At 38.4% G+C, this 14,881-nt stretch overlaps 1 protein-coding gene across 1 annotated transcript in view; it reads left to right on the top strand.

Annotated features, from left to right (window-relative positions):
• The window catches only part of MTMR12 (myotubularin related protein 12), a 34,650-nt gene that overhangs the window by 4,742 nt on the left and 15,027 nt on the right, over positions 1–14,881 (top strand). Inside the window, exons 2-9 of the mRNA XM_068666400.1 lie at positions 3,154–3,208; positions 4,359–4,498; positions 6,294–6,366; positions 8,489–8,619; positions 9,238–9,331; positions 11,423–11,546; positions 12,671–12,746; positions 13,917–14,023. Coding sequence (XP_068522501.1) covers positions 3,154–3,208; positions 4,359–4,498; positions 6,294–6,366; positions 8,489–8,619; positions 9,238–9,331; positions 11,423–11,546; positions 12,671–12,746; positions 13,917–14,023 — 800 coding nt within the window. The remainder of the gene's footprint in view (positions 1–3,153; positions 3,209–4,358; positions 4,499–6,293; positions 6,367–8,488; positions 8,620–9,237; positions 9,332–11,422; positions 11,547–12,670; positions 12,747–13,916; positions 14,024–14,881) is intronic.

Below are 14,881 nucleotides of genomic sequence, written 5' to 3'. Positions count from 1 at the left end.
TTCTTGATTATTTGCTGCTCTTGAAGCAGAGAATGTGCACAGAGCATGGTGCCCCTGTCCTGGGCACTTCAGGGTTGTTGTAGTGCTGTGCTCTGCTCAGCTGAGGTTGGCTTGGGCTAATGAGAAGGATGGTGAATAACAAATCTGTATGGTGTGACATGCTTTCAGCCTGCAGTTTCAGTATTACTGGGTACTCTGTACTGTTAAAATTAATAACTATAAGGTTTTGATGTGTTGCCTCTTGCTATTTACTCATAACCTGGAAAGAGGAACGTAGTCCGTGGTAAGTGTGGGAAGCGCCTCAAAGTAAGAAGCTTCTATAAAGCCTCCAGTGAAGCAGAGGTCTTTGTTTCTGTAATTTTTTGGGGGAAATCTGTACTTCTTGCATGGTGTCCTCTGGGTATCTGTTTTTAGATAGCCCTGACAATAGGGTTTCTGTGTTGTGTCTTGAGTAAGAACTACAAATATGCTGCTTGGGGCACTTGGAATGAGGAACTCCAGGTGAAGAAACATCTATGTAGAGGTGTCTGACTTCGAGTGGTTTGTGTGTCCTTAATTTCAGCAAATGGTCAAAGGGTAAAATTTTCTTAAGGCCTGATCAGACTTAGCAACTTGTTGAAGGGGATAGACCTGCTTCTGATACTCCCCTGTTGTTGTTTCTCTATTCATCTTCTGTCCATGAGCCAGTTCTGCTAACAATAGGCAGTAACAAGAAAACCAAGCGTAGCAAAAGTAAAGACTTCCCAGCTGATGTTATGAACTGTGAATTACCTCACCATGTAGGTGCACAAACCTGGGTGTAAGGGGAGGCAGAGGGGCATAAACTTCATGCCTCTGATTAAACTGATGTTGAGGAAAAAGGACCGACTAAAGTGACTGTCTAAGATTTGTATTGTCCCAAAGTGGTAACCATTAGAAAAATGAAGTTCAAACTGAGAAGAAAGACTAGCTGAATTTCTGGGTTCCTACATAACTCACCAGGAATCAGTGCAAGCTAACAGCTTTTCCTCATGGAGATCTTTGCTTTCTCTCTTAAAAAGAACAAATACGAAATGTTATGTTAGTAGAATTTAACATTTTAATATCCATCCTTGGAAAATGAGTGAGGCAGAATATGTTCATTAGCAATATTCATCTGTTCACTACTTGCATTCTAGCCATCCCTAGTGCATATGTATGAAAACTGTCTTTAAAATATCTATGCTTTTATTATGGGAATGCACGTGTTGACTCTGAAATAAAGCTTGCTTCTAGAGGCTCAGAGGTTGGAAGCTGTTGTATAGGAATTCTACCTGCAGTAAGCACTTCAGTTTGTGTGTGTTTTTTTTTTTTGTCAGCAAATAGTGAAACTGAATTTTTAAATCTTAGCTCTGGTTCATGTTTGACTGAAGTCTCTTGCTGTGATGCATTTAATTAAAATTCTCGCTGCTTTCAGAAGACAGCCAATTTACCCTCTAACCACTTCTATCATACAGGCAAGTTATTTTGAACCTGTTATAAAAGCTTCATTGCACTTTAAAAAAGATGGATGTGAGCTCAAAGGACTTTTTTGGGGTCTGTTATGTTTTTGGTCTACTTTTCTCACAGCATTAACATAGTGATGCTCATATCTGTAAGAGCGAAATTTAAGCTATTCCTGTATACCCAGAAATTCTCACATGTCTTAGGAGAACTTGCAGAGCAAAGGCTAATGAGGAAAACACCTAGTTAGTATATTACTTTATTGTTCTATAGCAGTAATGGTTGGCATATAGTTTGTAAGGGAACAGTGCTGCATTTGTTGGTGCATAAACAGTGATGACAGAAGGCACGGCTATACAGACACTAGGCAACCCAACATTTAGCTTAGAGCTGCTGGTGGTGAAGACACAACACAGGGAAAACTCATATTTCTCTGAATGCAGCAGTGCTCTGCCTGAGCCACATTTGTATAATATTTTTTTAGCTTGAAAACATGAACTTTGATTAAAAATGACTTGTACAAGATTCAGACTTGAGAGTCAAAGGCCATGAAATGTTTTGTTTTCCTGTGTTAGTTGCCAGCTACGGTTAGTGACTTTTCTTCACGACACCACCACTTCTGTTTTTTGTGAACCTTTACCACTGTCAGCCTACCTTGAAAGCCTCTGCTGCTCTCATGACAGTTTCCTGGTGTTTCTAATTTTGCTATGTCTCCTTAAAGCTTTGTTTTGGGTCTTCTGAGCTTTGAGAGCAAGTGTTTATGTGAATGGCAAAGGGAGGCTATTTTTAAGCTCTCAGGGGCTTTTTTTCTGTGTTTAATCCAGCAAAACTGCTATTGCTTATGTCTCCTTCTGATTGCTTGCCATGATTTGCAAAATCTGGTTCTGGATGCTGGTCACAAACTAAAATTAGTTTGCTGTGGCTCCCGGGGGGGTTCCCATTAACTAATAGCCTTCCATGAAGACTCCAGTGCGTGTGAAGTGACTCTGGCTGCAGGAGGAAGTTCTGATGGGCTGAGCAGGAAGGGTGTAGTATGTCCTCTGGCTTCATAGTCTCTCAGCTGGAGATTTTTAGCCCAACTGTCAGCACCTCAAGGATAGAATAACTGATACTGAGAGTTGAATAGATCTGTTCTGTGCAGTTTGAGTCCAAACTAAAGGATATCCTGTGACTTGTTTTACCTCTTCGCTCTGGGATTCTGAAATCCCTTTCTCTGTAATTTTAGTAGTACTGTTCAAGTGACTTAACTTTGCAGTAATGCATATAAGAGAAGTAGAAACGGGTAATGAAGGATGAAGCATGGCAAAATTACAAAGAGTACATTAGAAACAAATTCTTAGTCATGTGGAAAAGCTTTTGAATGAACTCTGGCAGATGATGTAACGCGTCAGATTTACGCATACCCTGTACCGAAAAATTGTGAACAGTGATAGTAATGCTTTGGTTTTGTCTGTTCCTTATGCAAGTAATACATTTCCTTTTTGTTTTTCTAACTGATGCTGTGGGTGTCAACTTAACTTATCTAGCCTGTAGACTGCTGACCTTAAATGGAAGAGTGTACTGCAGTCTTTTTGTCCCTAGTTCGTAAGTATTCTCCATAATTTTCATATTAGCTAGAATGTAAGGAATTTAAGAGAAGGCATATATTACAGATATGATCTTGCAAAGAAGTAATTACTCTTCTCTTTCTAGGAGATACAGATAAAGGAACCCATAGAAAAGGAAGTAAATCCTCATTTATTACCAGGTAACTTGTATGTTTAGAATTATATAATTTACAGTATTTTGTTACTTATAAAGATCCTAATTTGTGTACAGCAAACACCCAAATGACATCTGTGTCTATAGTAGTAAAATAGAGGTTTGGGAGTAACCGCTCAAACAGGTTGAATATTTTAAGCATCTGTATTTGCATGGATTACTGAAAAAATATGAAAACTGGATTTTCTATAGAGAACAGTATCTTCAGGTAAAGCTGCATGTGGCAAATTGTCTATACTTAAGTTTGTCCTGCTTCTTAAAGGTGGCTTTACCTTTTGTCCTGGGACCAAAGACCAAGAACTAGTAGAGACATAACTTCTAGTTGCTTTGCTTCTAGTTTGAGCTGTTCAGGCCTTTCAATGCTTCATTCACTGTTAAGATTTTTTTGTTAAATTTGCAGTTATTTTTTTAAAAATACTTAGTGTTTTTCAAGGTCAGGAAAGATGAGGTTGCTAACATAATATACAACTAAAAACTCAAATGTGTTGTTCTGTCAGATTTTTGTACTTTCTAGAAACAACTAGTCTGACTGTTCACCTATTAAAACCTGTCTTTATTTTAAACTTGAAGATCAGTTCCTGCTAATTTGAATAGTAAAATTTCCTTGACCATTATTTATATAAATTTGTTTGAGAACCTTAAGATAGTGCTTGGGCCTATAAAATCAGCAACATCTCCAGTCAAAGCTACAAAAAACTAACTATGATGGGCTTGATGTTTTAGTATTGTTAAGAGTTTAGCAGTGTGGAAAACTGGAACAGTTTTCAAATTGTTCATTGACTATATTAACTATATTTACTGGGATTTGTTCTTTTCAGGTATATGTTTGCGTGGTGTCTCATTGCTACTGCATGTATTATTCTGCTACCAGTTAGTTGGCTATAATAGAGATGCTTCTGGATACAGAACTCCTAAATCTGTTCAGCTGAACAGTGTTCAGTCCATACTTTGAAATCTTAGTAACAGCCTGGGAAGCTCTGAGTACTTATTCCAGGAGCTACCTCTTAGTCTTTGCCTAACGATGATGAATTATCTTCAGGCACACAGTTACAAGAAACTGTTGTGAAGTAAATACTGTGTTTGAGATAACTGACATACCATTATTTCAACTAATGTTATGTTTGTTTTTTTTACAGGTGAACTGCTGCTATGTGAGGCGAGCACAGTATACAAGTACATACATGAAGATGGGTCAAATCGTGGCACCTGTGGGAAACTTGTATGCACAAACTTCAAGATTGCTTTCCTTGATGATGATTCTGCTTCAGATGATAATGTAGGAAGACAAGTCTTCTCGTTATGACCAAACAGGCTCTGAAGAAGTATAGTGTTTCTTTGACTAAATCTTATCTTTCCTTTATATAAGAACACAGACTACATATAGATTTATGGAAAGTTTAATGATCATAAGTGCATGTGGATCAGTCTGTGCTGTCTGGTCTATATGTAACTTTCCCCAGTCTCTAATGACTATTTCAGTGAAAATATCCAAAGTCTGTATGTAGACACTTACAGTTAGACGTGGTTCATAATTCTTTATATCTTGTGAATTGGTAATCATGTAAAGTTTAAGTTAAAAGAAAGGATTGGTTTGAAAGGTAAATCTGTGGTTAGTTTAAGCTTGATTTCTGACTGCTCATCTAATTGCAATTGTGGAAGTGTCAAAGTGTTGTTTGAAGTGTTAGAAATATCAAACAATTGTAAATTGGGGCTACATATGCAGAACCATTCTAAGGTTGCACAAGACTGAGTGGGCTGATACACAATTGAAATGCTCCAGATAAATGCTTGCCCTGTGGCTCTGTGTTATTTCAGAGTCAGGTGTCAAATGCGAAGACTTGAAGCTGACAAACACTAGAGAAGCTAAAAAGTCCCCAGTTCTTAGAAATGAGTATAGTTTACTTTTTTAGATGCCCAAACTAACATTATCACTCCACTTTGTCAAAGAGGAGTGATAATACCACACTTCTGTGGATGTGCCAGAGCGTGTGATGCTCTATGAAATTTAGAGGAACATAATACAGGTGTTACAAGTGAAGGAGAAGCTAGCTATGATTCTCAAGAGTGCAGGATGACTTTGAAAGTGAACAAGAATGAGAATAGTTTGACATATTGATTGTCATCTGAAGTTTCTCAAGCTAAAATTCCAGGGAGTTTAATGCCGAGAACTGAAGCTTCTGCAGCAAAATAGAGATTTTTGGAATGCCTAGAATTAATTTGGACAAAGCTTCAGAGCCCTTTCCCCAGAGCACATGAGGTATATGTTAAACCCCATAGCGACCTCGCTAATTTCTGTTCTATCACTAGCTTGTTAAATCCTAGTTTTGTAGCATGCTGAGGTCAACTATATTTCTCTCAGTGGAAGTTTGGTGTTAGTCACTTAATACAGAGTAGCGCAGACCTGGACATCATTTGAATGAGATGGGCTGTTCACAGCTGTCTTCATGTAAAATGTAATTTGCTCATGGAGTGTACCATAAGCCTTCTGGTAGTAGTATTTAACATAAATGTTTAAGTGTAGGTTAACTTTTCACCATATCCTTTTTTAACCTCTGAATTAGTGCAATTGTATAGGTGAAGGGAGCCTGACAGAACTGAGTTGTCTTTATTTTGCCCAGTGATAAATCTGACTCTTAGGTTGGAATATGTATTTCAAGAAGACGTGGGATACTTATTCTCTTAAGACATTGCTTCCTGCCAGGTTCCCACAGCAAGGAAATTTTTCATAAAAAGGGCTTGGATTACATCAAGTTACTGTATTTCCTGTTTACTGCAATGATTCTAGTTTAAAAAGTGACCCTCAATAGAAATGCATACTTCGAGGTTATTTGAAAAGTAATAACTATCTACGTTGCAGGCATAGTTAAGACTTAATCAAACTGGATCTGCAGTTTATGAATTATGCCTATATAATGTGCATCTGTTTGTAATTTAATAACTGTTCAGTGTTCTCCCTTGCACAGCTTATAAAAATAAAACTGATATTAAAATGTACCAAATACATGCTTCACTTGTGAGAAGGTGCTACTGTGTAGTGTGAGATTTCTGAGTTTTTTTTTTTCATGTTTTAGGAGCCACAACTTAAGAATAAGATCATAGGAGAAAATGACATAACCCTGCAATGTGTAGATCAAATCTATGGAGGTAGGTCAGCTCTTAATTTAACATGCGTCATACTTCTAAATGCATTCTCATGCCAGTGTTCTTGTTACATACCCACACCTGTTTTAGAAAATGGGTAGTGTTCTTGCTTTTGAAACTCGGCATGGACAGTCTGTAAAGAGCAACTGCAGTGAGGTTAATTGATGAAATGGCAGATGAGATCTGTCAGAATACAGCTTCACCTGTGAAGCTTGTCCAGTCTACATTTTGATTATTGTCCAGTCTACATTTTGATTACTTACCTTGCTGAGACATATGAAAAAGTTCCTTCAAAATGCTGCAATTCACACTGTACAAACTCTCTGGTTAAGATAGTTGGTGCATTGGAATAAGATACTTGTACACCTATTTCCTATAAATATGGAGGTACTAACTTCATTTAAGCAGTAATACTGCAGAGCAGTACAGGTGACATTCCTCAATAACCTCTTGTTTGTCTAAGGGATCTTTGTTTCACAGAATCACAGAATTTCTAGGTTGGAAGAGACCTCAAGATCGAGTCCAACCTCTGACGTAACACTAACAGTCCCCACTAAACCATATCCCTAAGCTCTACATCTAAATGTCTTTTAAAGACTTCCAGGGATGGTGACTCCACCACTTCCCTGGGCAGCCTGTTCCAATGTCTAACAACCCTTTCAGTAAAGAAGTTCTTCCTAATATCCAACCTAAACCTCCTCTGGCCCAACTTTAGCCCATTCCCCCTCGTCCTGTCACCAGGCACGTGGGAGAACAGGCCAACCCCCACCTCACTACAGCCTCCTTTAAGGTACCTGTAGAGAGCAATAAGGTCGCCCCTGAGCCTCCTCTTCTCCAGGCTGAACAAGCCCAGCTCCCTCAGCCGCTCCTCGTAGGACTTGTTCTCCAGGCCCCTCACCAGCTTCGTCGCCCTTCTCTGGACCCGCTCAAGCACCTCCATGTCCTTCTTGTAGCGAGGGGCCCAAAACTGAACACAGTACTTGAGGTGCGGCCTCACCAGAGAAGTACAGGGGGACAATCACCTCCCTAGCCCTCCTGGTCACACTGTTTCTGATACAAGCCAGGATGCTGTTGGCCTTCTTGGCCACCTGAGCACACTGCTGGCTCATATTCAGCCGACTGTCCACCATCACTCCCAGGTCCTTCTCTGCCTGGCAGCTCTCCAACCACTCCTGTCCCAGCCTGTAGCTCTGCTTGGGGTTATTGCGCCCCTGGTGCAGGACCCGGCACTTGGCCTTGTTAAACTTCATGCAGTTGACCTCAGCCCATCGGTGCAGCCTATCCAGATCCTCCTGCAGAGCCTTCCTACCCTCAAGCAGATTGACACATGCGCATAGCTTGGTGTCATCTGCGAACTTACTGAGGGTGCACTCATGAGATTCTTCATGTCTTGTAGATATCAAAGATGGTAGAAAATTAAGTTTTACTTTACAAGACAAACAAACAGGACTTGATGTTTTGCAGCAGGGCCTACAGGTGTGCCTGTATTGCTTTTTTAAAAAAAAAAAAGTGCACAAGAGTGAGGCTGGTAGTTTGTATGCAGTAGGGAAAGCTTTATTGAGTAGCTTGACTTTGGGCTGGTGTTCAGAGTAATTATGTGTGTTGATGTGAATTGGTGAAGGAGTGGGCTAGGGAGAATATTGAAGCATGGTTGTGAGACAGTATTTGTTCTCCTTTCCAGTGGCCTATCTGGCTGTACTTGAAGATGTGAAATGGTACACTCAAACAGAACTAAACAAATGGTTGTCTTCAAGGCTTTATGATGGTTTAAAAAAAAATCTTTTAGGGAACTTAATACAGATGGTTGCCTGGGGACTCTTTTTGTCAAAACTGCTAAATTCTTTATGTTTATCAAAACTTTGAACTTCCTGTGCAGCCAGAATGTGTACAGAGGTAATCACTGAGCAGCTGGCTTGCTCTTAAGTTCAGTTCCTATTTTATAGTGAGTAGCTTGAGTGGGTTTATTTAAAAAACCTTGAGTGTATCAGCACAAGAGCTTGCAATGCTGCTATATGGTGCTTATTTTGACTTGGGCTTGAATTAGTTTCTGGAATTTTGAGATGTCAAGCAGGGATAGTTTTACCAAGTAATGACAAAGTTTTTTGATATTTACTTAATTTTTTAGTTTATGATGAGAAAAAGAAACTTCTAACTGGACAACTGAGAAAATACCCAGAGAAGCTAATTATCTACTGTAAAGACCTTAGAGTATTTAATTTCTGCCTGAGATTCACAAAAGAAGAGGAAGTAAAAAGAGTAAGTATAGTAACTTCATTTGTGTTTTTCCTCTTTTTAAGCTTGCTGTTGAGTGTTGATTTCTTCATTGGGGATGAGAGAAGGATATGGTGTACTCTGAGAGATCCCTTTAATTTGAAGTGCTTTCTGAGAGAGTAAAAGATTTCGGTATTTTTTTTAAACTAATGTAACATGTATAACAATTAAACATGCACTGGCTCTTTGAAGAGAAGTAGAGTTTGAGAGTACTGCATATAATTAGCTTCAACTTAGGCAAATGTGTAATGCTATTCTGTGTTTTCAAGATATTATTTTACTACATTATGAACTTAAGCCTTGCTCATATGGAAGCAGTTATTTTTCTGATAATTTGAATTCTTTTGAGTTAATTTGAACTCTAAACTAGGAGTTTTTGTAGTTTTAAATAATAAGAGTCATTCTGTAAGTTTAATATGTGTCATGCTTCTCACAGAGTCAGATATGTACAGACAATGGAGAAGGCTTTCCAAAAGTTACTTTTCAGCTGTTGGGGATAGAACCCATGGAACAACTTTGTTTTTGGGAGAGAGGATTAAAAAGTGGTACTGTTTACACTGTTTTATTAGTCTGCTTGGGTGTTAATTTTTGGTCCTTTCCTAGATTGTCAGTGGCATAATTCATCATAGCCAGACTCCTAAGCTGCTTAAACGCTTGTTTTTGTTCTCTTATGCATCAGCTGCCCCAAATAACACAGGTAAATGTTTTTATATTTTTAGGTAGTATTTGTTGCATGCTGTTAGTTCCTTAAGCAGTCTGGGACACTTAGTAGCTGAGTTTGCACTTGCTTTATAACTCTGCCTGGTTAGCAGTTTGCTTCTGAAGATTCTAACAATGCATGAGAAGAGAAAAATTACTTGTTGATAAAAATATCTAAATCATCTATGATTGATCTTTGTGGAGTTGCACAGAAATTTTCTGAGTAGTATGTGTGGATTGAAAACTGTTCAGTATATGCAAATGCTTTTCATGTGCTTCTGCCCAGAGTAGTCTCATCTAGAAAGTATTTTGCTTAATTTATTATGGTGTTCTGTACCATTGCAGTGAACCAAACTTCCTGCTCTTAATTTTTAAATTATTACAGTTGCAGTTGCAACTGATGGAAAGAATTTCCCTTTTTGCTCTTCTTACAAGCAATCTGCTTCTCCCAGATATCTACAAAAAAGTATACGTTTGCATAATGAGGTTTGAGTAGTTGTGTGACTTCGTCCTTATCTCATAGTTAACTTATTACATAACCTTCCCACTTGATCAAACTTGGCTAATAATATAGTAAGCTGCAAAGTTTAATATGAACAGTTGTTAGTTCATTCTCTAGCATTTCATAGCTTTGACTTCACCTGACATAACAGTACATTTTTGAGTTAACCTGATTCTTGGTGTACCAGGAACACCTGCCCCTTTTGCAGAAGGATGTTTTGACGTGCCTGTGGTGTTAAAAAGACTTATTGAAATATTTCATGATTACAAACAATTGAGGTTAAGTGAAAACTGGAAATCAGTTAGTTGTGTGCATGCCCCATCTCCTTCTCCCACTTGCCTTGCATCCCTCAGAGTAGGATCAACTGGGTGAGGTTTTCCAGGGCCATATCCATTTGGGTTTTGAATATATGCAAGGATATAGTCATTCCACAACACTTCTGGGCAAACTGCTATGAGAATGGTCAAATAATGAAACAAATAAGTTTCCTCTTACATTTAAATAGAATATTCTGTATCCTAACTTGTGTATGCTGCTGTTTGTCATGTCACTGGATGCCTCTGAGAGTCTAGCTCCATCTTCTTCACTCCCTGTTTCCTCTATTCACTCTTAATCAGGAATTTATATACCCTGAGATCCCATACAGCTTTCTCCTCCAAGCCTGACTGATCCCAGTGTTCGGCTCTCATATCTGGTGCTTCGGCAAGCCCTTAGTGGGACTTTCCTGGACTTGGTTCAGGGTGCCTGTCTTGTACTGGGGAGCCCAGCACTGCATACAGCACTCTGGCCACGGTTTCACCTGTGCTGAATTGAGAAATCCATACCTCACTCAACCCATACACAGTGGTTTTGCTAATACAGCCTGAGAATACGCTGGCTTTCTTTGCTGCAAGGGTATGTTACTGGCTCAGGTAGCTTTTGAGGCTTCAGCTGCAATTGGTATTCAGTTAGAACTACAAACATCAGGAAGATAAGTTTGTCCAGGTATAGACTAAGCAAATGTGGAAGAAGCTTAATCTTTTATAGCAACATTAAAGTGTTTCACACTTCATAATTTCACAACTGTCTTCAGTAATAAATGCCTACTTCTCATTCTTTAAAAATTGGGTTTTGCACGTCTCGCGGTATGACTCTTCAAATTTTAACTTGTCTTCTACAGCTTGTACTGTTCTGTTTCCAGCTGTAGGTTTTTCAACTGCTTTATCTTCTTACAGTAAAAAGCTTCAACTTGCCATCATGTCTGCCATGGAAACTATAGCTCTGCTTGGTATTCGTTAGCTATTTCAGTGTTGCATGATGCTTAATTATGACCAGTGTCTAAGATGATTGGCATCGCTCCATAAGTTGTGGCTTGTAGTTAAGATCTGTGGCTAAATCAGCCTGCTGTTGTAACTGCTGCTGACGTGGCTAAATAAAAATACAGAAGAAATCTGTGTTGAATTAACTGAGTCTAACTGCTGTAATCAATTTTTCCGTTCTTATCAAATGCCTGAAATATTGTCTTCAGTGGGAAACTCCTGTTTTTGATGAAAGAATGAGCATTAAACAAAATGCAATATCTGAATTATCATAATTGATGTCTAACAGATGAAAGAAACCAAACAGTCATGTTTGATACTCTTGAGGACTGGCGCAATGAGTTGGAGCGAACCAAGGGGAATGTGCAATACAAAGTGGTGACAACCAATGAAGGCTACAGAATTTCTGAAAAGTAAGCTTGCCCTGTCTAATGATGACGTTTATTTATACATCTCACTAATACTTGTAAAAATTAATGCTCATCATCAAGAGGTAGCATTATAACATTTTGTAGGATTTGTTTTCCATTTTGATTTGGGACCCCAGGTCATTTTACAGAATCCTGAACTTCAGTGTTAGGTCAGGCTTAATCTGTCAAATTTTGAATATCTTCAGGGGTGAAGAATACCACCTTAATGTGGAATAGAAAATCTGTACACATAGTACCTACACTTATCAGTCAAGATGATGCTATTGGTCTTATATCTTTACTTTGGTAAGACTTTAACATGCAACTGAGGTTTCTTACTGTTTTAGCTGGGGACAGAGGCAGACTAAGTATCTCAAGTAACTGGTTTGAAGTATATCTGCAAATGTGCTAATGGAAACTAAATTGCATGTCCTGTAGTGGAAGGTTAAAGGTGTGTTCATCTGCCAGATTTGCTAGGGAGTATCTGTAGGTGATTCCTTTGAGATCTATACAATACTTGGTATATTACTGTTCAGTAGTCAAATCCTGAAAAGCTTCACAGACCTTGGAAACAAAGACCAATTTTCAAAGTAGAGCTAAATCGTGTTTGTTCATTCTGGAGCTGTCTTGAGACCCAAACTGAGGTTAAGTACATATCATTACTTCTGTGGCCCTTTAACATAAAAGTGCTGTCTGATGCTGGAAATTCATAATACATCAAATGGCATCCTTAAACTGTTATGAAAACAGCTTACAAGAAATAAAAATGGAAGTAGTTATCCAGCATTACAATGGTATTTTTGAAATGTCGAAGAGTGAGAGAGCCAAGGCAGTCTTAATGATCAGTTTTGGATGTTACAATTAAATGTAGGAGTTAATTGCAGCATTGTAAAGGCAGGGTAGTGTTGCAGTGAAAATAACATCTCAAGGTTGGAAGAGAATACATTATCCAGCTGGAAATAAAGCAAGGGTGTTGAGGACAATATAATTATCTAGTTAAAACTTTTCTAGTTGTAAGAGTGAATAAGTAATTATCATGTGGGGTAGAGCACTTGCTGTTGTTAAAAGGAGTTTGGAGATGTTCCTTTTTCAGTTCTCAAGTGCAATAAACTTTTTTATCATCTTAGGTTGCCTCTATATTTTGTTGTTCCGATATGTGTTTCTGAAGAGACTATCTTGAAGTATGAAGGCAGAGGCATTCCTGTAAGTATATTTGCATGCCTGCTTCTACTGAGAAGACAATTCAACTAACATTTCAGATGTTACTGCATATTATTTTTGAACTTGTTTTTAACAGGTCATGTTTAGAATACTTAGTTTATAGAAGGGAAAATAGGTTTTGGAAGGAGAGGCACACAGTATTTTGTATTCCCCTAAACAGAGTAGAGTAAACAGAGTAGTCTGATTCAATTCAAAGCACCATGCACTTAAATAAAATGCCTAATGTCCTGTACTCCACACATACTACTAATTTTATTTCCATCAGCCTGTTTTTCATGACTGAGTACTAGCTGACATCTAGCTGAGGCGGGATGTAGGGCTTGAAATGGTCTTTAGATATTGAGGTGAGCGCTATGCATGCTCAGAGTTGAATACCTCCAATACCCTTGGGTACTGATAAGTAGTATGGCTGTAATGATGCAGCATTTTTTGCTAGTGTAAATTGGTAGCACAGAACTCTTAACTTCCCAATTTGGCTTTCATAATTATGAAAAGGATACTGATTCTTAATTTCACATTGAGTTTAAAGATCAGTTTAAGAGGTTCAAGCAGGAGGTGTGACTCAAATTGTTTAAGGGAAATAAGAAACTTTGAGGACTGACTTGCTATAGGGAAAGTCTGCAACAAACTGGAACAGCTTGTTTCAGTTGTGGAGTGTTTCATGTGCCTAGGTGACTTCTCATGAACAATTCATGTGGGAAGGCATGACAGGATCTATTGAGTTATCTCAAGGCTGAACTGTAAGAAAAATGCTACCACCTATGTGGAGAAACTAGTGTGAGTTAGTTACAAGAGCCATCTTCAGAGTATCTTCTAAAATACTTTGGCCATAGCCATTTTGATCCATTTTTCACCCATGAGCACAGTTGAGAAAGCAATGTTTTGTTATAATCTTATATCTTATGTATACTTACGTTTTCCTGTGCTTGTATAACGCTTAACTTAAAATTTCCAAGTGGTAATGCAGTATACTGAGACATATAGTTGGGGTGCAAATGTAGGAGTGTGCTGTTACTGATAGATTCACTGAATGCACCAAACACTCAAAGCACGGCATAAAGAAACATCTTGTAATGACTCAGTCACTCAGGCAACTATTTTGTACTGGACAGTTTACCAACTTTTATCCACCTGGTAAATGTCTTTCTGCAGATTTGGTGTTGGTCTTGCCATAACGGTGCTGCTCTTCTCAAAATGTCTGCATTTCCCAAAGAACAGGATGACAGTACTGCACAAATGCAAAAAGCCTTCTTGGATGGGTCAGTAATAGCTATTCTGTCCACAACACTTTGCTTGGTATGGACCTTGCTTCTCTTTTTCCATATATGCTATATCTTTAAGCTTGCACGCATCAGGAAACAAGTTCTAGATCTAAAAGTAGTTCTCTGTAGTGGAGTGGTTTTAAGCCCTTGGCCTAACAGCATCACTTGTAAATTGTGCTGGACTGTAACATCACTGAAGGCTTACTTGCCTATATGTATTTGTATATATACACACCAGAAGAATTTCTGTACAAACTGGTTTATTAAATAAAGCAGCACCAAATTCTTTGGGTCTTAAGTACAGTGAAAGTATCGTTAACTGATAGGCCTAGTTGTGTTTGTAAGGAAGTGAAATTCAGACTCTTTGTATCAAAACTTGAATTTGCAAGCTGAGGTTTTAAATTTTTGTAAACTCAGCTGTCCTTTCAACTAGATTCTTGCTCTTAGGTAATGTTAGATAAAGTGACCCAGAATGGCTGAGACAATTTATTGGTTCACATTTGCTACTCTGATTATATGGTGGCAAGACAGTATTTTGCTTCAGCCAAGTTAGTGCGCTGATTTTACTCAGCAGTTTCAAAAATGCCAAACATAGCATAAATCCTTTTAAGAGCACAGTCGCCTGTCTGGGAGTTACAGCAATGACTTAGTGCTCTTTTTTCCCCTGACTGTTTTTGTGACTTGGGTCCTGGAGAGAACTTCTCTCTTAGGAGCAAGCTATAAGATAGGTCTATACATACAGTTTATAATTCTTGCTTCTTCATAATAGATACGGAGCCTGTTGATCATACAGAACTAATAGATGGTAACTTGATTAGGCTCTTAAACCTCTTTTTGTTTTTAAAATTATTCTTG

Source organism: Anas acuta, chromosome Z (genome assembly GCF_963932015.1).
Source record: "Anas acuta chromosome Z, bAnaAcu1.1, whole genome shotgun sequence".
NCBI lineage: Eukaryota > Metazoa > Chordata > Aves > Anseriformes > Anatidae > Anas > Anas acuta.
Note: the sequence above shows the minus strand (reverse complement) of the source record. Positions and strands in the feature narration are given on the sequence as shown.